The 26427-nt window shown below is 32.6% G+C and overlaps 1 protein-coding gene across 1 annotated transcript; it reads right to left on the bottom strand.

Moving 5' to 3' along the window:
• Window positions 1–7643: 7643 nt before the first annotated feature.
• On the bottom strand, window positions 7644–15528 carry LOC136973682 (nose resistant to fluoxetine protein 6-like). Its single transcript, XM_067268423.1, has 8 exons — window positions 15225–15528; window positions 10934–11154; window positions 9873–9981; window positions 9607–9694; window positions 8923–9017; window positions 8629–8802; window positions 7914–8007; window positions 7644–7809 (listed from the first exon to the last, which is right to left on the bottom strand). Exons 1-8 carry the CDS (start codon window positions 15523–15525, stop codon window positions 7644–7646), a joined length of 1248 nt encoding a protein of 415 aa, XP_067124524.1. The 5' UTR covers window positions 15526–15528.
• Window positions 15529–26427: the final 10899 nt, after the last annotated feature.

The raw sequence follows: 26427 nt of genomic DNA, 5'->3' as shown, positions 1-26427 counted from the left end.
TCAATGCATGTATTAATTAAGAAATTGGTTTTATGCATCTAAAATCCAGCGTGATGAGTATCAATTTTTATTTTTACTTTGCCAGCTGTTATGTATAAAAGAGGGAGAATATAGGGAACATTTTCTAATAACCCCAAGATTTCTACATTTTTGGGCTCAGAGACCTTGACCCCCGTTTCTATCGGACACTTCTGTATCGTGGCATGATACGATGTAGGCTGAAATAACCAAACTCTTTATATGGTTTTCGTTTCAATGTTTTTTTATATTATAGTGTTTAATTTATACAAATACAAAGGTTATCTTATATACGGTTATATCATACCGAGTGCCCAATCTAATACATTTTGAAAATTCTTTATTCCCTACTGTACACAATTTAAGGAATTTTTAAAATGTCTCAGTTTGGACACTCGGTGTAACAAACTCTTACATAAGATAACCTTTCTAGTTATATAAATCAAAAAATATAATATGATATAATATAAGGGTTAGAAATACGAATTAATTTAATAATTTTAATGTTTGTTCTTATTTTTTACTCGGAAAACGCCCAACTTATACCGTAGTATAAATATAAACGATGTAGCAAACTGCCTCCTACTCGCACTTGGTTTAATTCCTTCCTATACACATTTCTAACGTTAACAAATAAATTCTTTCCAAGCTCCCAAAATCTTCATTTTTATGGTAAAAATGGCCATTTAACCTAAAACGATACAAACAACAATGTATTTCGTAACAATATTAATAACAGAATAGCCTGTTTTCACAGAACGCAAGAATTAGGTCTCCCTGTTTCCAAACTAATTAAATTAATTTTTAGATGGGTCTAAAAATATGTTCGTTTTCCCGCAAAAACGCAAAAAATACCGCATCTGTACCTATAAATATTGCACGTCGCTTTCTCTTAACACTTTCATTGTTACTCAACACTCCATTGTTAAGGAATAAACTTCTTTCATCCTCCACTCTTTACAGCTCTTATGTTTGCCTCATAAATCTTTTCTTTAAATTCTAGTGATGCTTCTCTTATTTTCTTTGTTTGTCCAAATCCGGTACATCTTGCACGTTGCTTTCTGTTGTTTTCCATTGTTAACAACCACTCCCCGCGGGGGAAATTTCGAAAAATCCCTTCCAATTCTCGTGAAGTACCCTAACTGTGTACCGAATTTCAACTTTCGACTCCTAACCGTTTGAGCTCTGCGCTTATTATTATTATTATCAATTCATCGCGATTATATATATATATTTACATTTATTAAATTGAATATCTTATTGTTGAAATGCCTCGAATCTCAAATAAATTGTTATATAACTCTGGATATCTTCTATTTCGAAGTTAAGACAATGAAGAAAATATACACATTTTCAAGTCTACGTTTAATCCATTTTTACCAACCACAGAAGTAACAGCTAAAAACACATGAAGAAAAACTTCGCAAAAAGACAAACAGTAAGTAGAAAAACATCGAAATAGAAGATATCCAGAGTTATATAACAATATGTAAATGAAATTGGAATACTCGGAACCACCACTAGAGGGCCAGACCAGTTATAAATATGTTAAGGACTTGATGGTATGGTAAGAAGATTATACTTCCGTTTTTAATGTGAAAACGTCAGATCCTCCATAGAAAGGCTGACGTTGATATCGTTTTAACCATGTGAATTTTTCTACTTACTGTTTGTCTTTTTGCGAAGTTTTTCTTCATGTGTTTTTAGCTGTTACTTCTGTGGTTGGTGAAAATGGATCAAACATAGACTTGAAAATGTGTATATTTTCTTCATTGTCTTAACTCAAATAAATTGTTATTAAGTAAGATTTTAAATCGGAACAAGTAAAACGGCAAAGCCATTTTTGGGATGATACTATGACCTTTCATAGAAAACGGGGCTTGACTGCGCACCGTTTTCTATGGAAAAAAGAAAAATGAGCACTATCTAATGAGAAAAAGCTTCATCGATTCTACTTGTTTCAAGGCGCTGAAAATGAAGCTACGCCACTGTGAACATGTAATGCTTATATAAATTATCGTGTACAGTAGACACCCCTATAACACGGTAGATACGTTTCGTGTCACATAAATTCACAGCCAGGCACGCGTGCACTTTAGAGGCTACGGCTGTTTGAAAAATTTTCTTCCATAAAATTAATCGATTCTAGACTAATTTGACTTAACATTTCCAAATCACGTATAATTTTTTGAGAATAATCCATATTAACTATGCTCTAAACAAAAAATTGCAGAATTACTTACCGAGTGTGCACCGCTTAACGACGCCATTGCTTAACCTTGTTTTCGTCGCGGAGCGGCTCATCGAACGGCGGGCGCGTGTTACCCGATAAGTTATTTTTCTGTGAATCATTAATATAAATTTAATTGTTATGACCGTTGAATGATAAATGGTTTTTAGTAGGTCCGATGCTCGTTTAAACTCAACGGTTTGTGCAATGTCCGCTATTGGTTCAGATTCGACCAATCCTGTCGCGACACGAATCGGCGATGACGTTTTACCGTGTTATACGAGTCTGTTTTAGCGTGATACGCGAACATGATCGCAATTTTTTCGCCTTGTTATATGGATCCGTGTTTTAGGGGGGTTCTACTCTATTATGTTTTGGTTTTTGCAAGTATGGACGTAGACTTTGTACACAGATTATCTTTTTACTGTATCTTTTTCTTATGGAACATACCGTGAAAGGGTATTTGTACCTTGTACTAAATAAATAAATAATACCATTCTCGTATACGCAATGTAATCAATTCTACACCATTTTGTTATAAATTCACTCACATTAATATGCATGTGAATTTTGAAAATTCCAAAATAGTATACACTTACACGTAATTTTTATTATTGTGAATATATCTTAAATGCTCACAAGTTTTCAGTTTTTTAAGTAATTTATTAACCCTGATATACTTTCAAGGTTCGTATACAAAATATATAGTCTTACAATGTTCCATTCTCGTTAGACAAAATGAAAATTTCTAAATATTATCAGTAGAATGCTATAACGTGTGAATACATTTTAATGTGTGTTTAATTTTTTTCATATAATATAAGTACTTAAAAGATCGATTAAACTCTGTATAATATAATTAGTAACCTGCTTAATCTGTGCATATCATTCGGTTTAAAGTCGCGTATTTATTGTTGTTAATTGGCAATTTTCGAGTGAAATTTTCTTCCTTGATCTTGAACGTAACAATATCAAAGCCAGAAAATGGAGAGGAACTTGGATAAAGACGTAACAGAAGAAAGATACAATTAGCGAAAGAAACAACACCAGTGCGAACAGCATCCACTGAAAAGAAAAATAATGTTAACAATACAATCAAAGGTCGAATATGGTTAACTAATACGACTCAAATTGTTTTAATTCTACATTATTTGCTGTACTTGCTATTTTTATCGCAAATTGTAGTCGTTTTAACTTATAATATACAGTGTTAGCCTCTGTGACACTTATTCACTGTAACATAAGTACTTAGAATAAGACTTTAAATTTTATTCGGCAATTCCCATATTTTTAGTTGTAACTCAAGAATTCTTTTAAATGTATGTTACACTTAAACGAGCAGAATTTTATGGTGACATCGTCTACGTCAAGGATACAAGTGTAACTTCTCGACATACGAATTGTGTTAATTGATGTTATTATAGTTTAAAGTAATATATACATATTAATTTATACGTAAATCCATCAATTATAATTACGTTTATATAAAAATTGATAAAAAATTACCAAATTTAGTTCAGTTAAAGTTGTAGCCTTTCTAAGCTGAGCGTGAATATAAAGTATAATTAAAGGATGAAGCACGTAAACCCACGCATTCAAACGATCAAAAATGGTGAAGACTTTCATAGACAGGAATCTGTTAACAACACCTGAAAATAAAAAATATTACTGAAGAAAGTAACAGTTCACACGTTCACTTGTTTCAGTTCGAAAATAAGTTACACCTCTCACTTGATATTACAATATTCTAGTGTTTATTTGTTGAATAAAGCTAAATAATTACAAATGTACGAAATTATTAGATCAATAAAGCTGTGCAATCGACGTACCTCCATGTCCAGTTATACAAGCTACACATGTCCACGAAAGTCCAATTATACACATGAACGGTGACAAAGCTTTGTGAATAAAAACAAAGGATTTGTTTGGAGACACTTCAGTTATCTGTTTGTGCAATCCAAAATAGAATACATCAATAAAGACGAGGAAATTATCCAGGAGATTACACGGTAAATCTGAAAACAAACAAATGTTTTCAAAATTAAAATATATGCTGTCTACTTAAATTAGTAGTGTCTTGCCCCGGTACATCATATTTTTTCTGCTTGATTCAATTGACCATAGCGATGATCACTTACAGTTGTTTAATAGAATTCTCGACAAATCTATCAAGGAAAAAAAAGGTAAACGTCAATATCCGACTGTTGGTAGGTCTAAGAAAGCTTTTATTTCGGAACCCAAGACCATATGATTGCCATCAAGCGGGCCACTGTTAATCCCATATTCCAGATTTCGAAATTAGTAGGTCATAATAATGCTAAATAACCACTAAACTGCTAATATTGATCGTTTCCAGGAATGTCACTCTCTTTAGAAAGGTTTTACGGTTATTTAATTTAATACTTCAAAATTCAAATTTATTATTGTATTTAAAATATATATTTATTTATAATTTAGTTATAAGATGATTAATGATGACATTAGACGTAAAACTGTAGTTTAGTATTTATACATTGAAGTACAATAAACATTAAAGTACACATGAAACTGAACGAAAGTGTGTTTAATTTTGTATTTAATTCAGTTGATTAAATAATAACAAATATTCTGAATTCTATTAGTTATATATTGCAAGTTAACGTTAACTTTCGATATAACTATTTATCTATGATATGATTTATGTTACAATACGTGTAATACGATATGGAAAACTGTAAAAAAGTGACTTACTTTTTTCAACTTCAGTTCTCTTTTGTTTGACAGAATATTTCCAATTAATAAACCTGTGCAATAAGACGTCAGGTGCGAGTAATACGGTTTTTGATAGTTATTACCGAGGTAAGTAGAAAATTTTCTGTAAAGTAATTGATAAAATTAACATTCTTTGCATATGACATGCTAAATATATTATAATGTATAATCTTATTATTGTTTAAACTTTTAAAAGTAATTCATGGCCTAAGAAAAAGTTATCTTTATTTTGTCTGTATCAAAGTGTTTTATAAGGAAATGTATCATATATAATACATCACAATTTTTTTATATAATTAAAAATACATACATAAAAATATTAATGTGCGTAAAATAGGTGCCGCGTATTGCCATAGTAAGTAAATAGAATATATAATAATGTACTCTAAGTATTTAATTTTTCACTGAAACTTACTTCCTGTTAAAAGAGTATCCAATGAAATTAAAGTTGTCTGTCGTCACCATGTAAGTCACGTGTGAGGTAATGCCAACAATAACTAACATAAATATTACAAATAGTCCATGTTTTGGCCATCTGAAGCAAAAAAATATATATAAATGTTATCAGTAAAATCACAATAAATTAATAAAATGCTTCCAATTTATTTACATTATAAGAAAAACGAAACTGTCAGAAAATATTCAAACTTTTATGTCGAAATAGTTTTGTTGACAGTCATAATTGCGAATTTTTTCGAAATAAATTACGTAGAAATTTACAAAATAATTAATATTCTCTTTCAAAGAATAAATTGAAAATTTCCATACAAATTAAAGGTTCTGAGATGCTGTATTTCTAACACGAAATATAATGGCACAATACTCTGGCCAGCTAGAAATAATATAGTTGCTATATGAATACAACTAAATCTTCTGAATTGTTTTGTTGTAAATATACGACACACGACAACGAACGAGCCAATTCGAAACTAATATCTAATTCAGCGTAATTTCAATGGCAAAACGATATTACACCGATGAAATTATTATGTCACGTAGCCACTTCAGCCATTGTAACACTTTAATTGCTATTCCTAACTTCATCCTTTACCGGTACCAATCATCTTAGTCAATTTCTTCTTGTATATTCGATGTTAATTAGATCGTAGCCAGTGCACACAAGATAAATTTACAGCATGTACAACCGTTTCTTTATCAACTATGTACTCTTTGATTTTGTCCTACAGCCGAAAAAAATATCTTCCGTTTTATACAGGTTTAGTTGTGCATTAAATTACTGAGGGACGATTATGTGTACACTTTTAATCATGTTACAAATTATTATAATGTGAAATTTACAAACATTTTTTTGAGAAATATCTTTATAGTTCTCATATTAATTACATGACCGGTATCTAATTGAAATCAACGAAGTTATATCTAATTTTGATTATTTTTTAAACAACTTATGTAATTACTACTTGATTATATATAACTAAATTTAATAAAAACACTAAATAATCATATAAGTAATTTATCTCTTTACCTATCACACAGGAATAACAATGGCGCTGTAATAATGGTTAATTGCATCAAATCACTAATGAACCATAAATGAGACAAAAACTGCAATTTAAAATAATACACGGATTATAAATATAATAAAAATATCTATTCAAATGAAAATTAAAACAATTACGTTATACGTATAAATTGTATAAGTTTGAATATGAATTGCAAATTCCCACCAATGTCGTTCTGCAAATTCAGCGTGACGTTTAACCTCTTCCCAATGTGGACCATCGCCCAAAAGAGGTAAAATAATAGTCGTGGCCATAACACAAAGAACTGGTAGAGTTAACCTGAAAAAGGTTCGTAGATAAAAGCTTCTTTTATGCAAAACTTTAATGTAAGTTATTATACCTGATAGCTCTGTTCATCACGAATTGCACATATTGCATCTTTGAGCTTGCTTTTTGTTTCCGTGTGTAAAATGTCAGAAATCCACTAAATAACAAAAAGAAATGTGGATGAATATATAAGAAATTTTTTATACAACAAGTTATAACATCGTAATTTAAATTTACTCTGATGACAACTCTTGTTATAAACGCTATTGTATTTGCAAGGAGATGATTAGTCATGAAACAGTAACAATGGATATGTAAATTGTCGTTATTAAATGCTATCTACAAAGATTTAGCAGTCGAAATGCGATCAAATTTAGTACGATGACATTTCGGTACAGTTAATCGTGGTCTCTTGATCTTTGATTTTTTTCATATCTGATTTCGTCTATTACCTTATCGACCAGCCCAAAGACAGTGAAAATGGTTGACAAGTGAAAAGACAGTGGTTGGGAAGACGTCGATGACGAACAACGAGATGGACATCAGAGAAAACAAAAGTGAAATCGATGCTCATTTTCTACTTTTACGTACAAGGTGTTATCAACAATCGAGTTTGCTCCTTCTGGACAAACAGTGACCAGTAAATTTTACGCAATAGTGGTCGAACGTTTGAGAATTACTGTCCGCTGGGTCCGAAAGGAGATTGCCGGTACCTAGATGCTCGTTCAGGACAATGCTCTCAGTCACATGTCGCTAATTGTGAGAGACGCACTGACCGAACACAGCTTGTCAACGCTGTAGCAACCACTCGACAGTCCAGAAGTTGTCCTCTCGACTTCCTTTGTTCCCTCGTATCAATCAGAGCCTAAAAGGAATATCACTTCGGGACTATTCAGACTGTCGAAGCGATTTCGACGAGGTACCTGAACAGTCTTGAGGTTTCCGACTTTTTCCCTGGTAGTCTGGAATGAAGACTGGCGTTTGAAGACCGAAAAAAGCGCTGTTAATGCTTTAATTACGCTTTAATATTTGATTTCAAACAATTAAAGTTAAAATTTAAATAAAATTTCATAATTATGTTAATTTTCTATTTTTCGAATTAAATACGTTCCGGTGTATCTTACCTGATTAAGAAAAAACTTTCAATCAATACGTATAAATTAGAGGCAATTTCTGTTGGTATGTAATTCACTATTCTGGATAAATTTATATATTTTTCTGCAAGTAAATTTAAAATAATATTTGAAAATTATTTATATATTAAAGTTAAGTTTATATTTTAACACTACGTTAGATACAAGAATCTTCAGTCCGAATAATAACGTTACTGAAATGAAATTACATACGAAGAATCACAAAGTTAAAAGTTCAAAATTGAAAAGTAAAAATGTGTAAAACTTTTAATTTCGAAGCTAAAAATTATAAAAATTGTCAAAAATAAATATAATCAGGCATAAGTATAATAGAAATATTAAAAACGTAACTGGTAATCGAACGGCCTAGGGTAATGTCTTCCAAAACAACTTTCTACGGGAAACTGGCTTCTATTTAAATGTTATAAACGTGAAAAATATTTTAAAAAGGCCTACTTAGCGAGAGAATAAACAACACTCTACATTGGTTCAATTGATTAATTCACTCGGCCACTTGTGGACCGATTGGTAGCGTCAAAAAATAAATGCCTCAGCAAATTGTGAAACTTATTAACTTTTAAGAATAAGTTTCTTTATAGACAATGTCGTAAAATGTAATTGTAACATTAGCAAGACACTTGTCTATTGGAGTATATTTCGAGAGTTATATATATAACAACGTATTGTTATCACAAAACATAATTACCAAAAACGGTCGGTATTATTCCGAAAGTTGCTATAACGTGACCAAATATAATGTAATTTATTAGTAAAACTTTTATTCCACTTAGCGCTCTTGTATTCTCGTAAATGTTGCCTGAAAACAGTTTACTTGTAGTGCTGAGTGCGGATAACGAAACGACGACGTCAAATATTATTCCTATAAATATCAAGTGTTAAATTATTAAATAATAATAAAACATATATAAACTATCTGCTGTGTAAGTTTCAAAAATAAACACGTGTTACTTTACAATACTTCTGTAACTGACTGACTTACCATTTATCTGTTCTTTGCTAACTATTTGTGATTTCGACAGAGCGTGAACGGTTGTTGCTAAGATTACGGAAATGATTAAAGTGCCGAACACGGCTCTGAAATAAAAATAAATTTCCTGTTTATTTTCGTACATTTATTTAAAGAATACGATATTATTTTTCAATAACAATTAAAAGCATAAAAAATCTAAAAGGACCTATAACTTCTAATAAAATAATGGATTGTAGTCATATACAGAAACATAATTACAGTAATTATGTTAGGAAATATTTATGTATAGTACTTGTAAAGTGAGAAAAATTGTTACAGTTCTTTATCGTTTTAATTTTGTTAATAAACCATTCACACTATTAAATTAAAAATATATGTTTTCCTTCTCAAATACGTAGTTGCTTGTGCCTGCACATTATACTTTTAACAATAGAGTCGTGCTGATCATCTATCTTACACTTTCGGGTGAATATTTCTGAATTAAAATATAATGACATTTCAATTAGCATCGTAGGTTTATGTATAGTTTATCGGGGTCTACTGTTGCTACTGTTTTCGGATCCACTCTAAATCTGTTTTCGAGATTAAGAAAGTCAAACGGATAGACAGCCGACTGGATAAATTTTAGTGAGAATTTGTAGCTATGCAATTTGTTGCCGAATAATTAAAACGCGAATAGAAAAAGTAACTTACAAACAAATCAGTTGAGATATTGAATATTCTTTCTTCTCTTCTTTCGTTTTACAGAATTCTACTTCAATTTTTAGAGGTTTTCTTATTACTTAAAAGAACAGCATAAAGTTAAACTATTAGAAATAATTGTCAAATATATTTATATTAATTATCAGGTAATAATTTATATTTTTATAACGTTATAATAAAAAAATCTTTGAATTATGAAATTACGGTAAACAATAAAATATTTAAATGTTTATAACGTTTTACTGCAGTAAACTTACTCCAATTTCCAATATTTTCCAAGTCGTTTTCACTACAGGAATCTGGAATACAAACATCTAAACGAAACTCCTTTAACATGCTTAGCAGTTGAGATATAGAAAAAGGTTTCTGGAAATTACAAGAATTGCCATTAATTTTTATGTTTTTTAAGAACATTGTTTTAGGTTTGTTTTCTGATATCCTTCATAAGTCTGTGTACTAACAGTAATTAAGTAATTAAGTACAGTAGAGCGTCGAAAAATTGGAGTCAATTGGGGACTGGGGTTGTTCCAATTTGTCATTTGTTACGATTTCCGAATTTGTACGAAAAAATATATTAACCTGTCCGATGTTATAATTTTTCTTCGTTGCGTGTCGCTTCGTGTTGAATTTTCGTCGATTTTAAGCTTAACGAAAATTTTTATAATAATAATCGAGGCTATTGTATCGTTAAAAATTATTTCTGCATATTGTACAAACAAAATAAATATATCGAAAAACATAAAAAACATGAAAATTATACTTTAAAAGTAAATCTAGTATCAAAAACGTTCGATTCAGCACGACACAGTCCGAGTGAAAATCGTTCCGATTTCCGGCCATTTCGATTACCGACGTTCCGATTAACGACGCTCTACTGTACTTAATTAACTAATTAAGTAACACAAAGGCTTAATAATAAATACGTCATGTTTTTGTTCATTCGTACAAAAACTTCTTTTAAATAGTTATAGAAAATTACAGTATATTATTTAGACTCGCAAATAATAGCTTAAAGTATATGTCAAAGTCAACCAACGACTTATTACAGCACTTCTACAAAAGTCAAAAGTTGAGTATGAGTAATTTCTTATCGAAGATAATAAAAGTTAACAATAGATATTAAAATTTGGCACGAAGTTTGCATTATTTCCTCACTACAATAGTTTTTTTTAAATGGTCACGATATTAAATATTGATTTGAAACACAACATACCTGAGAAACTTCACTGTATTGTACCGAGTTATGTACGCACATGCTAATGACTTGATTATTTTTATCGATAAAAAATAACATATAAAATTATCGTTAAATACTCACACATAGATTTTTCAATAATTGAACGATTGTGATGTCGGATGAAGAAACCATCCGTATTGTTTCCTGTCGTAACTTTGGAAATTTGATAAGAACTGAACAGAATTTGCCTCTGATGACTTTATTTTCCATGGTTTCGATGTCAAGGCATTGATCGTAATCACCTTGAATCCACAATGTTCCTCGTAAAAATCCCGACGGAGGTTTTCCGATAGAATCCAATACTGAAACAACGAACACAACTTTAAACATTAAAAATTATATAGCAACGAGTTGCTTAACTTTTTTGCCAATATTTAATACTAAAAACATCCGTTATAATATTTTATTTCAAAACTGTAAATGCTAATAAGAAGTAGAATCTTCATTTAATCCCACTTTACTCGAGATATGACACACCAATTCCTTTAAGCAACCAAAATTTACGAACGCCAATTTACCTAAAAGTCAAAGCTCTTTACAGAATTTCAGAATATGTCAGATAAAAACACAAGAGTTATTAAGCTTCGAAGAGGATAAACAAAATCGTGCCTTTTACATATACAGCGACCCTTGATAATTCGACGCTTTTGAAGTAGACATGCTCAGTAGTCCGACGCACCTCCCGTCAAGGTCACCGTAGTCCCGTCCGGTTACATGTATGCTTGTCTATGTCTATGTATTACACCATAGACAAAACACCGCCCTAGCAGTCTATTCATCCGACTCAGAAGTAGAGCTTCTTTTCACCCGTGCCGCAATTATTCACTCCACGTTTCGACAAGATCACGTCAAATGGCTTGAAGCTATATACATCTTACTCAACACCCGCAGCAACACACACTGCATCAATTTTAAAAAGGAGGTCAACTTATCATCGGCTTGGGAAGCCTTTTTCAACAGATCCCTGAAGTAGCGCTATACTCACATTGCGCAAGTCTAATATGACGACATCGGCTGCACGCAACAGCGTTCCAGAATGCAATTTTTTCTAAATCAACGGTCAACTTCGACGAAATATTTAAATTTTGTAGAACAGAATTCCGTTACGCCTGACAAAGAACCCAACGAGGTTCGAAAACGTTTGCGATTTACAGAGAAAGAGAGAAGAAGCACACCGGTCAAAGGCACTACAGTTGTTGATTTTAATTTCATATTTCTTTTAATAAACATGTTTTCGTTAACTGAAATGGGTGTTTCATTTCCATAATAACCTAGGCAGCATTTTACTCATAAAATGTAGGAATATTGTAGGCTACTACTAGCAAAACAATGCTAAATATTCAATCCCTTCCGGTAATTTGGACACTTTTGGTAATCCGACAATCTTTTGGTCCCATACCTGTCGGATTATCAAGAATCAGCTGTACTGTACATTAACATTCAGACATAGAGTAAAAAAATTCTTAAACTGTTTTGCATTTTTCGATGTTTTCAAAGGGATTTCACGTGATACAAATAACAGCGTTTACTAATTATAATAATAAGCATTTTTGTTCATTTTAATAATATATCTTCTTTAAATAATAAGCTCGAAGTTTAAACGAATAAACGCAGAATAAATATATCAAATATTTTAAGGTATGGAATCGCCAAGACGCGCGATTCCCACCTGTTTGTTATAACGAACTGTCATAACGGAAAAGTCGTTAGGATCGGCCGGTAGAAACGACCGTTAGGAATTTCCGTGGGAAGAACCGTTAAGTTTCAAATCGTCGACCATCGGACGATTGGCCGGCGGGAAGTGACCGTTGGCGGCCGTTGCGGGAACATTCAAATTTGATTGGAGCAGGGTTCGAACGCCGTCGACTATTTAAGTTCGTATCGGGATCGGCTGGCATCGTATCGGAGGTGATCGGATCGGATCAAGGGAGATCGTCGTTATCGAGGTGCTAACTAACTCTCTCGTTGGAAGTTACGTGGTTGTGTACGAACTTGTTCCTGACTCGGAGGTTTTGTTAATTACAAGTCTGTTTGTTCGTAAGGAGTTCTTTCGACGAATTTGTACGGGAATAATCTGTTGTTGTTCAGACTAGTGTTTGTGCATAATTAATTGTAACTCTAATTTGGATCATTTTGTACATTTACTGTAAATATAAAATTTGTGTTTTTTGTCAAACCAATTGAGTGGTTATTTTGAACATTACTAATATTTTAATGGATTTTTTTAAAACTCCTGTCAACTATACAGAACTATCATAAAAGCATGCCAGTAAACTCCTATTGGTCGGGTTAAGTTATAAATCTAGACTAGATTATCTAGTCTAGAGTGGGCAACCTTTTTTATAACATGGGCCAGAATAAATTTTACGTTGTTTCCGCGGGCCGTAGTAGTCAATTGACGCCTTCTTGTAACTTGTAATTTTTTTAGTCTGCAAATATGAAATAAATAAATAAAAAGTTAATTACTACATTTATTTCTCCTATCGTTTTCGAAAATTACAAAGAATTGGAGTTATTTTTCTAATTTAATAATCTATTAAAGATCTCGCCGGCCGGATAGAAACTTTTCGCGAGCTGTAGCTGGCCCGCGGGCCGGGGGTTGCTCGCCGTTGATCTAGTCTGCTCGTGATTCACATAATCGGGCGAGGGTGGCCGAATATCTAGCAGGCGGCTAACAGCCCACAACCGCTCCGGGATATAAAGTCGGACTCTTTACGCGTGTGTTGCTTCTACCGGGTGAGGTTGGTGCACTGTAAACCGCATGTGCTAATGCCTATATAATCTGGCTGATTAGAAACTGACTTAGTTTCGACATTCCTTCTGCCACTGAATTATTCGAATATACAATAGCAATCTTATCGTTTTTTTTTCACATGTAGTATAGAAATTTGTAAAAGATACATAATGCAGTTATAATAATATATTAATTTTAATTAATTCAAAGTACGTTAAAATATGAAAATTTATATTTTATAAAATACAAGGGAAGGTCATTGGAAGGTGGAAACGGCACTTCCATCGCTTTCAATGACGGCACGCCACTGTGAAAATTCGTACTGCTAACACTACGTTTTTTAGAAGAAAATAGCGAGGTTGAGGCCGAAGTTTTCTACGCGAAAACGTGTACGTCAGACGTTCGGCGACGCTTTCCTGTAAGCCTAGAAGTTAAGCAATGGCCTACAGTATGTCGAGCGTGATTCAACTGACATTCCAAAGGCCATTGCCTAACTTCTAGGCTTACAGGAAAGCGTCGCCGAACGTCCGACGTACACGTTTTCGGGTTGAAAACTTCGGTCTCAACCTCACTAATATAATAATAATAATAACTAATTCAACATAAAGTTCAATAATCACGTTTTAATTCAATTAAATGTAACATAGAGCTAAGCTTCAGCGATGATTTTACAGAAATACTCTCAACATACTCGCTAAATTAACTCTCGGAGTGCCTGGAGGGGTCTGAAAGGAATCTGATGAGCTACTCATTTTCAAAAGTTCATAACTATTTTAATATTTGCGTTAGCGACTTAAGGTTATTAGTAGCTTCAGTTCTCTTCATGTGCTTGCGATCCCCACAAAATTTTTAGTTCATCGATCGGTATTCTGCGAACAAGACGTGGTCGAATAAGTGCTGGGCCTCACAGACCCCACCAGGCGCTCCGCGTTGCAAAAGTGTAAGTAATATTTTTTGTGTTTGCTTGATTTATAACACGTTTACGTTGTCAGTAGATAAACGTTTAAGCAGCTACTGAGCGTCTGTAAAAAATGATCTAGATTTGTTTGCGTGGGACATGCGAAATTCCTATGGGAAAAATGCCTGAATTCTCGATTTCAAATTTTAACTGAAAAAGCTTAATTTTTATGCTTTAAGAGATAATTATATTAAGTGCCATTAAAATCAACCCAAAATACTTAAATTATAATGAGATTACATCATGATTTCTATAGAAACAAAGTTAATATTTTTGTTACAACAAAAAAAGTTGATGTTTTTTATTATGTAGTCGTGTGAATAAATATTTCACGTAAATCAATGATTGTTTTATTCTAAATATGTCTTAATAAACCTATTTTATATATATATTAACATAACATTAAAATTATCTTTACAAGCCATATAATGTAAGTTTTTATTTTGGGGTCTGTGGGACTCTACCAGGCGTTCGGCGGAAATTTCTTCACCAGACACCCCGAGGGTTAAATAGATTAATTTAGAAATTCATAATATAAACAACAACAAATGTATTTTTGCTCTGGACCAGGAGTTTTGTTTAATCTTAAAAAGCATCATTTACTTTCTATAATATGTACCATAAGCAAACAGTAATATTAAAACGTAGGTGGAATTACTAATTTTTTAAGACATACTCACAGCTGAAGGTCCAATCTTTCATTTTCATGAAATCTTTCACGAATCGCATTAAACTACTCATACACGAAGAAGATAACGTCACCTCTTCGGACATCTTCAACACGTAAGGTAAACTGGACTTGACTACGGATCTTATTAATGTTTTCATTTTTCCATCCATATCTTTAATAAAACGTAAAGCGTCTTCATTTTCGTCTGCTGGTTGTGTTTCGTAATCAAGTGATTCGTTTGTGGGTAACAAATGTCCTGGAACCACTAACGAAAACAGTAAGACGAAAAGTGGAGAAAGTATGTTGGTCATTATCATGTCGCCGTCGAGTATTGTTTAAATATATGTTGTCTTAAAACACGAGGAAACTATAGGAAAAATTTTAGTGATGTCGACTATTGATAAATGAGAACAATACATCATATTTAGACAAATTTTTTTCATTGAAAAACTATTATATTGATAAGTAATTAAAAGAGTATAAATTACAATATGTTAAGAATACTTATTAAAGACATTAGTCTTTAAAATCTAAGCAGGTTAATATTACTATTCTGCATTTTAGCACTGTTTTTAACCAAGATATTAATTTATTACGCTTATTTTCTGCATAAAAATGCAATTAAACAAACTATAAATAAAATCTCACTAAAATATTCATAAATGAGAAGCCAAGCCATTACAGGGATTAAATTAATGACACCGAATGATGAATAGTTCTATTGTTTGGTTTATCAAATATGATCAGTTCGCATGTACAAAAGTTTATCGAAATCTGAAAAAAATTATATTTTTAATTGAATCAACTTCTTGGAATATCATGTAAATCCATTGTCTTGTTTTTCACTTTTACTAATTTCATATAAAAATAAAAATAATAGACATTTAAATCATGTACAGCTGATGAATTATCATACTAATCTCGCCATCACTGTTTCTATACACTTTCCTCTATACTTTATTTTAATTAGATAAATATCGAAGAATATAATTATTGCAGTAAAGTTATATAATTACAGTACGATATATTCAAAAAGTTTTCAAAATAGCAATGGATAATTTAATTATTACGTGGACCATTTCGTAATTGACAAAATTAAGATTATGCATTTATATTGTTCCGTGCTGCTAAAAGTAATTACCACAATCCAAGCAATGTTTGGCTCTTACTCCTTGGGTAATATTGACGTTTTTAGTTACCAGCATCAAGATTTATATGAAAGGGTGAAGCAATCAAAGAAATCAATCACGATATCCGGTGATACGTTTGTTCTTACAGATACATATAAACGTCATTTTACTTTCTCAGCTGTTGCGCGAAGAGAAAGTCCAGTAACAAGTTGCCTAACTTTTCCGGCTGTAGTGAGATTTTATTTAAAAGATAACATTTATATTATTCGTCATCATAAATGAAACTCCTTGTGGCGCCATTCGTTACGAAATATCAAAAGTGATTTGCAAATGCTGAATATAAATATTTTACAGCTCTTTTCTGGATTTTCATCGTAAGAAAACTGACTCTAACCATCTGGATAATGGTGAAGATGATTTTTATCAATGAAGTGCCATTCTTCATTAAAAAGCCTTCTTCGGAAAATCTTCTTTCCTATACAGAATATGATATAATTATAAACATTTATTTCGTCTGTGCTATGTGTTCCATCAACGTAAATTTTGTAAGTTGGACCTTGAATATATAACAAGCATTTCTTTTTGAAACAGCAGTAATAATTATGAATAAACCAACACTTTTCAACAAACCAGACTCGATTGATTTACCTTGTAGTACATAATACGCGAAACAGTTATTTTTTCATTTCTTTTGTCGTAAGTTGGAACAATAATCTGAAATTTAAAACATGATATTCAGACCATCAAATCGAGTCACTTATATTCAATTTTCCGTTTACGTTTTGAATGTTCTTTTGCCCAAGAAATTGAAAAATGTCAATAAGAGTATACGGTATAACTGTTTTACCAATCTATTTCGTATATTCTTTCGCCGATGTTACAAATAAACATTATTTTGTTTTCTTCTCTGCACATTTTCTTTTCAAATTTTAAATTCTGAATACACAGAATAATCAGTGTTATTGGGCTGCAATTAGAAAAAATAATCGACCTAGAAATTCTCACTGTTGCCAGTCTTTCTGGCTGTCTTCTTCATCTCGGAAATGGTATTATATAAATGACAGACTACACAATATATATAAATCATAGGGGCATGGGCATTGATTAACTATTAAAAATTTCTGGTCTACAACAGATGTCACGTAAATTCAAAAATTTCCTGGTAGAAAAACGTCATGACTTTGTTGTTATCAGAAAAGTATGCTGCACGGGGGCAAGATACTACTGATTTAAAAATAATAAAGATATCTCTGAAATTAAATAAATTAAAAATATGAGTACAAATTACAGTCCGGTGTTGTGACAATTTTCAAAATAAATAAATGTTGGTTATTATTAAAACGTTTAAATACGATTCTAGCAAAATCCTGTTTAGTGTTATCTACTTCAGTTTTCTAGAACATTTTAGAATATGATTTTTCCTTAATAATAATTAGTTTATAATGTCGTTTACCAAAGATTGTAAGACGAGATATCTATAATTAAGAGGAAAAGAATTTAATTATGTTTGTTGATCACGATAAATCATTTAATGAAACCAAAGAAATAAATGATTTGTTGTTTATGCATAATGCATTTAGTTAACAATACCGAATCTTAAAAATAATGAATGTTCATTAAACAATTCTTGGAACATTACGTTAATCTACTGTATTGTTATTTTTATCAGCCCTTCGGCAATTTTATATTTAAAAAAAATGATGTTAAGCGATAGAATCACGTAAAGCTTATGAATATTAATTTAATTTAAATTATTTTTCACCTTGTGGATTTCAGCATTTTCCTTTATATTTTATGTAAATTTATTAAAAACAAAAAGTTCGAATTATCTTGCGATAAGTACAGTTTAACGTCCTATGTAGTAAAATATATCTAAATCGTCTGATTTGTATGAATTAATGGCGATTTTGCAAGTTATTAGCATTTATATTTGGTTTATAAACTCATTCCTACAGTGACAATTAAGATTCTTGTCAATTTATAATATTTAAATAAAATATAACAACAGACGGCTACATCAAATGATTGCAGACATTCTTGAGATTAAGGAACAACAAATAGACAACAGCGAACGACAGTAGAAATTTATTTGGTTAAACATTTTAAGCACTTTTAGATTCCTGGCTCCATTTTTAGAGACATTATACAGATACAGAATAGAAATAATAAAAAACAGTGAGATGAGGTCAGTAATGACAGAGTCCCGGGCCATAACTAATATGCAGCACCGGATTAAGCCTCTAGCGGGCCCTAGACAAAATTTAAATTGGGGCCCCATTTAAGTAAGTTGCTTCTAAACAAATCTTATATAATGTGACATTAGCGTAGCTAGCATGGGTGACACCCGGTACAGATATCGTGGTGTCACCCCAAGTCACACCGTAGTGTCACCTTTTTAACTTTTTTATAAAACACTATTGAACTGTAATATCTTTGCACTCGAGCAACTTGAACGCTACATCGAATATGCGATGTCGCGACGTATTAATTTAGATTTAGAAAATAAATCATAACCATACATCAATACTACCACGGCCGGATTTACATAAGGGCATTTGGGGTTTTGTGCCCAGGGCCCCCACAAAATACGGGCACCCACAAAATAGGAGCCCCCACAAAACTAAAAAAAAAATTGTTTAAACATAATTTTTTTTCTATTACCGCGACAGTCTAGTGTGGCCTGATCATGAGGGCGACAGACAGAGAAAACCAAACCCGGGAAAAAACATATGAAACATCGGAAAATTTCGGGAAAAAATTTCACATAGGTATTTTTCAGTTAAATTAAAATAATTAGTTTTACACAATAATATTATGTTTACAATAACCTTATTTTTAAAATGAAATTTACAACTTCCTAGTTCAAATCTAATTGAAAGTACTGTACAGTATTTTGTGTAATTTTTCTAAATCATCAAATTTGCCTACTCTTAAAGGGGAGACCCACCGAATTTGTGCCCAGGGCCCTGGATTGGTAAATCCGGCCTGAATACTACCACGAGAAACGGCCCTAGGAATATTTCTAGATGGTGCGAGAGATCTCGTGGCGCACATTACTTCTGACGCACGGGTGGCTGTTTTTTTTTTTTTTTCTGTACATAATGGCTAGTCGAGCGGAGCTTAGTAGGAATTGTTAAATACAGCCTTTTCTGTCCTATCTAATTTCTTAAATAATTTTTAACTCGTTTTGAAACAGAAATCTTCTGCACTGAAGCCGGGCCCCTCCGAATTACGGGCCCTAGATATTTGTCTACTTTGCCTATTCGATAATCCGGCCCTGCTAATATGTCCATGCTTTCTTTCAAGATTAATTTTCCGCTGTCAAAATTTTGAAAATCTTTTAAATAACTATTTTCTGGATTTCAGTGCAAAACAATAATCATTTATAAAAAGATTTGAAACATTTTAACCATTTCTCAAAATAAATATCGCCAAAATTTTAAAACTTTGGCTATATTCTGGCAAGAAATATGATTAATCATTAATGCCAATTTGGCATTCTAAAACGTGCTAATTCAAATAGAGTATTTTTTACATGTGGTTTTAGTGGGGTGATTTTAACAATGGGCAAAAGACTTTAGCTTAGAAAGGCTACAACTTTTACTGAGCTAAATTTGGTATGCCTTGTTTATTTATATATTTTTTTAATTAAAGCAGTAAAAGTTCTAGACAAGATTATTTCTAGTGTTATGAAAATTATTGTAAGAACTATATTAAAAAAAACATAAAATATAGTTATATTAATAATGTTGTACTAGAACAACCTTTTAAAGCTGTTAACACAATTAGTGAATATATAATAATAAATAAGCTGTCATAAATATCTAACTTGATCTTTGTGACAGAATGTTGTGCACACCGAATAATTGAAGTCAGTATTACGACAGTGTATTATGTGTAATTCAGATTTATAAGTCGTATACTTCGATATATATCAAATTTATTAACTACTTTTTTGCAACAAAGAAGCAATAACGCTATTTAACTTTTACGGATTCCCCGTGTAATATTCGACACACAAAATTCCAATTGTTTATACAGCTACAGATTCCTTGTGTCGCTCGTGACACCAGCTGAAAACTTCTTAAAATGATCGCCAGGTTCGGTCAACGACAAGCTTGCGTTCGATGCTTGCTGTATAGATAACAAAGAAGCTATCGACATTTTATCGAGCACGTGTATATCAAAATATAAAAAACTATGTCTCGTCTACGTAAGTATTTATTTTTATTACTAAATAAATGATATATTGTGTTTATGCTGCTGTATTCGTATTTGAAACGCTTCAGATTAAATGTTAAGTTTTGTTCGAAGTTGATTAAGACAAGTATGTTGGTGGTGGAAACATGTTTTTGTGTGTGTGTGTCGTATACGCCACACTAGAACCTAATATGTACAAATGTACTGTTTTTCTATATTGGTGAAATACTCACTTATGTTAACTATTTTATAAAGGTCCGCTTTTAGCGTAGCAGGTCGAAAAGTCACGCGACCGGGATAATTGGTCCCACCTGGCGTCGGTGCTAATAAACGGCCAGGAAGAACAAAAGGATAGCGTCTCCGTTTAGGGGTACACGTCAATGTGTTTGCCACGTGTCGGTCGGCTTAAAAACGTAAACAAGGGACGGACGCGACTGTAAGCTACGTTGATGGGAGGAGGGCAGACGTCTTTGGAAGCTCTCAGGGGAAAGAAGAACCTGATTGGTCGCAAGCGGTCACCGTGAAACTCTTTAAATTGTAAGAGTGGCGAGAGGAACTGAAGAGAAGGGCGAGAGACCGGATACGTGGTAGTCTCTGACACTTAGGAAGCCCGTGAGGTGAAGAGAAAGTGTTCTCCTCTTAGGAATTCCTCTGAGAAGGGTTAGTGTAGAGACCGGATGGCCACACGGTTGAGCCAACTCTGCAAACCGACCGGAGTTTCCCCAGAGTCTAATAGTCCCCAACAGACAAGCTGTTACGTGAGGCACCACACCTTTGTTCGCATCGTGTGTGTAATGTTGTCAAACTTGTACATCCTGTAAATATTTGTTTTGTAAATAAACTGTAAATATTCACTGGACTGAGTGTGGAGGTGTAACTTTCCTCGAACCATTGTACGGACATTTTCGAGTCGTAAGAACCCACTCGAGACAGATCATCGTAAAGAACTTAGCGGATTACATAAGTATCTTCACTTATTTTTAATTGTTTTTTCGAACGAAATTCGATATATGTCATTTTTGACTACTAAAAATAAATTTATATTAATACACATGTTACATTTCAGTTTTGGAGTCGGAAGAAAAAATATGAGAGAGGCTTCAGAAGGAATTTGATGAAAATCTTTCTGAATTTGAATGTCAAACAAGTGAAAAAGATAATGACAAGATGTTTATATCAACTGAAGGAACAAGTGATTCTTCAGTGAAGATTTTGAGAATTCTCATAAAAACATGGTGATTCTGATAAGGAATGTGCATCAAAATGATTTTATTTGGCGGAACACAGATGTGTTTGAGCCATTGCCCCCTGCACCACCTTTAGAAAAATATTCCATTGCAAGCCAGAGATGCAGATCCACAGGAATATTTTATAAAATACATTTCAATCAGTATATTTGAGACCATTTCGACAGCCACAAATCGGTCATCACTTACACGAATGGGGAAGTCTCAATACGACCCCCCATGAAATACAAAAATTTTTTGGAGCGTCTCTGGCAGTCTCATACTTGAGCTATCCCAGAATAGAAATGTACTGGTCAGCAGGTACTAAAGTGCATTTGTAAAGTGCAAAGTCACAAGTAGAAATTGCTTCAAAGCATATAATGCAATGTAATTTCGTGATACGTTTTTTGATGGTTTGAAGTAACTCGTGTTTAAAATCTTTCTAATAATTGTAATTTTTTAATTTGAAAATATTGGAACATTAAAAAAGTTTTATATTATTGTGAGATAAGCAGAGGGTCAAGGGGAAAACCTTGCTGACCACTTACGCTGCACAGGTTGGTAAAACCCGACCTCTGTTGTCGTTGGGTGGCTAGGAGGGCAAAAAGTGAGTGGGGAGGTGCGTCAGTAAGTCGACAGGCGTCCCTACTTTGACAGGAGACAGGTTTGAAAAATAATAAAGGTTTATTAACTAACAAAAGCGCACATACACTAAAGATACACATAAAATAAAGAATACAGATAATTACTGCTAAAATGCGGATAAAATATTCCTATCGCTAATTGCGATCTAACCAATAAAGCGGTCACGTGCCTAATTTCGAGTGGGAGAGAGTTTACAAAGTCGATATACCTTGATATGTGGTCCGATGACCGTATGCGACGACCTCCTGAACTATGGAAGCTGGAATCAGTCTTATGTCCGGAACTGGAGACACTGGATTCAGACCTTTTTGGATACTCGCGTTCTTTTCAGAGTCGATCAGGTTTTTATACCATCGTTGTTGGCACTGAGCCAGTGTATTATTCAACGTTCGATGACTAATTTGCTGACTCGTGATGACCGTGACTTTTGTTTTCTCTTTCTGATCTGATCGCGATGCCTTGAATTTATGTTTTCTCTTTCCCATCGGATCGGATGTGTAATCAACATCCGATCGATTTCCTATCGAATTTGCGGGTCATGAACTTTCTTTTAACTCTCAACTTTAAAGAATCAAACGACAATTTAGAAATTGTATTGTTACAATTATTTTTTTTCAGTGGATGCTGTTCGCACTTCTGTTGTTTCTTTCGCTAATTGTTTCTTTTTTCTATTACATCTTTATCCAAGCTCCTCTCGATTTTCTGACTTAAAAATTGTTACCTTCAATCTCAAAGAAAAAAGCTCTAGTTGAAAATTGCCAATTAACTACCATAAGTACGCGACTTCGATCTCATTGATATGCACAAATTATGAAAACCAAATTATTGATTATATTAAAATGTTTGTACCCGATGTTATAAATACTTATATTCACAAACATTAAAATGTACTTATTTCTTCTAGCTTTATACTATTAACGAATACAGTAGAACTTCGATTATCCGGACCTTTATTATCCGGATTGTTCAAAATTAACAAAAATCGTACGGATTTGCTGATTTGCACTTGGCGAATTGCGACGCTATTTATGCACGTACGTGATAGAATGCATGGAACAAAATTTTGAAAAGACCATTAGTAAATTCCAGTAACAGTAGAAAGTGCTATAAGAGACATTGCGGAAGCAATAGCACAAATTTCAAAAATGTGCCGAATGTGACGAAGAAGATGTAACCGAGTTGTTAAATTGCGATGCGAACGATTCTGGATTCTAAATTGTGAATGATGAGGAAATAATTAAAGAAATATCTGCCTCAGATGAACAAGATCGAGAAGACGAAGAGATTTGCGAAGTAAAATATATTGGTCCTGCACATTCTAAAGCTTTACAGCGCTTACATGTCGCCATGAAGTGGTTTGAGAGCTAAGAAGAGTGTAACTCAGGACAACTTATATGTCTTAAAAGTATTCGCGATTTAGCAGCTTCAAAAAGAACAGCTAGCTTTAAACAAAAATCGTTAATCGAATTTTTTAATAAAAAATAATTTAATATTGAAGCTATATGTAAATCTAGACAAATAAAAGTTATTCATTCTATATGCACTGTCAATTATTATTTTTTCGATTATCCGGATTTTTTCCTTATCCGGACTACCTTCATTTTCAGTTAGTACGAATAATAAAAATTTTGCTGTATTTAGAAATTTTATTTTTTCTAGAGAAAACGACAAATATATATATATATATTGTATACGAACTATTAAAGTACAGTCAAACCTGTTTTTATGCGGGAGATAGGGACCGCATTAAAAAAGACGCATTAAAAAAATCGCACGAAACTTCACGAATGGCTGTAAAAAATAGTTTTCGCAACACAATTAAAAAATATTTTTTTTTATGCGGTCAACAGGGACCGCATAAAAAAAAGTCTCACATAGAAAATAACTCAAAACCGTACGAATTAAAATTTATTGACAACAGAAATGTCAGCACTTGACTGCATCGTCTGGTCTATCGTCTGTTTTACATATTTTTGTCCAGGTGGTGTTTTGTTGACTTAAAAAGTAAATTATTTCATTTTTCGCACATTCATGCAATAATATTACTATAAGTGCATTTATGCTATAATAAGTTTATTTAGCTATAATAAGTCAACGTGAGACATGACGAATCGCACGAAACTAGTCGCCAACTATACCGCACAAATAAAAAATCGCACAAAAAAAACCGCATAAATTAAAAATTCGCATTAAAAAACCGCACAAATAAAAATCGCACATAAAAAGAGCGCATAAAAACAGGTTTGACTAAAGTATTTCAAAGTTAATAAATTACTTAAATGCCCATAATTATTCAGTGTTATTAATATATATTTAAAATAATAAATATTACGTGTATGTGCATTGATCATACTATTTTGGAATTTTCAGAATTCGTATGAATAGTATTGGAATTTTCATTAACCAGAGGCTGTTTTTAACGAAAAGAGAACTTTTAGAAACTTTCTTTCTTTTCCACAGGGTAAGAACGGGAAAATACATGCATCGACCCGCGAAAATAACGAAAATATGTTATGACGGTCGACTGTCGTACGTGAGAAAGTTGATGATTAACGTAGTGTAAAGAGGAAATCTATACACAACTAGCTGTTAGCTGCGGCTCGCCCGCTCGGATTTTGCAATTTGATAGAAATAACCCTTTCTCGGTAATTCATGAAGGTTCTCAATAATTAGTTGTTACTAACTTGGTAAAATTACTGATTTTTGTTTGTTTCAAGTTATGGACTGCTAATGCACCGAAATTCAAGTTTCAAATATCATGGGATTCCGAGATACGATAAATCTGAATGTAATTTTTTTTCGAAACATAAATGACGTTTTCTAAAATTCTTTAAATTCAGATAAATAATAAAATGTAAGAATACGGAGCATTCACAAAGACAAAACCTTTGTCGTTGAACACCATCGGAAATTATAAAAATTAAATAGACGACCTTCCCTTTTAGGCAACTGCCTCCACAACAAACATGCAAAAATGGTAAGACGTTCTCTGGTGTTTCCGCCACTATCACAGTAATAAAAATTAACAAAGTAAAATCGTGGACGACGTTACTTCAGACACCATAGTAATTATTTAATTTATAACAATGTAAATATATAAAATTCTCACACGCGCGACAATCAAACGCGGGTCGTATCAGCTTATACAAATAACTTTTTTACAATTAAGGAAATTAAGTAATTATCATCACAAACAAAAAATCGCATCTGAAATAGAACAGTAGAAGCCGTTCTTCCAGTTAACACTTAATGCTCTCTCTCACCCCCCGCGGGGGAATTTCGAAAAATCCCTGCTTAGTGTGCGTTTCCATGACGTACTGTACCCTAAGTGTGTACCAAATTTCACCTCTTTAGGTTCAGCGGTTTGCTCTGGGCGATGATGCATCAATCAGTAGTCAGTCAGTCAGTCAGTCAGTCAGTCAGGTCAAGTAGGTTTATATAATTATATAGATTGAGTCATCGTTAACAAACAAACAGTCACCTGATCAGATTCCCACACTCAATGGACATATACCAGACATCAGGCAAACATACTTATAGCCCTATTTATAACCGCCATAATTATAGTCCTAAAGGATTACCTATATTTTTATCTGAGCACTTGTTGACTTCCTCGGTCCTTTACACGTAATTTATCTTTATCAAATGGTAGTCTCTTTAATCTGAATAACGGTAGACTGTCTCACAGCTAAACAGGTTTAATAACTCCTTTATTGGCTTTTTAACATATGCATTTCGGATCAGTGTTAACACTTTTGATCCCTCCTCAGTGCTTTAAGTTCTTCATATACTCCCTTACACCCATAATAGTTTTGCTTAATTTTAAGGTATTTGGAGTATATTCTTCCCTCAAAAAACACCAGAAATGGTTGATGTCGTGTTCCAACGTTTCTATCTTTCTATAGTAAGGAATACCATCGTGTTCAGTTACTTCCATTCATTTATCTATCAAATTTTTATTAAATTTTCTTTAGTAGCTACTAAAGAAAATTTAATAAAAATTTGAAGATAT

The sequence above is a fragment of the Centruroides vittatus genome, unplaced genomic scaffold (assembly GCF_030686945.1).
Source record: "Centruroides vittatus isolate TY-2023 unplaced genomic scaffold, ASM3068694v2 contig_3263, whole genome shotgun sequence".
Classification (NCBI taxonomy): domain Eukaryota; kingdom Metazoa; phylum Arthropoda; class Arachnida; order Scorpiones; family Buthidae; genus Centruroides; species Centruroides vittatus.
Note: the sequence above shows the minus strand (reverse complement) of the source record. Positions and strands in the feature narration are given on the sequence as shown.

Coding starts and splice junctions, on each gene's coding strand:
- LOC136973682 (XM_067268423.1), bottom strand. CDS start 15,525: ATGACCAACATACTTTCTCCACTTTTCGTCTTACTGTTTTCGTTAGTG. Junction 9,695..9,872: donor GGAAAATATTGGAAATTGGA/GTAAGTTTACTG, acceptor TGTTCTTTTAAG/TAATAAGAAAACCTCTAAAA. Junction 9,018..9,606: donor ATATCTCAACTGATTTGTTT/GTAAGTTACTTT, acceptor TTTTTATTTCAG/AGCCGTGTTCGGCACTTTAA.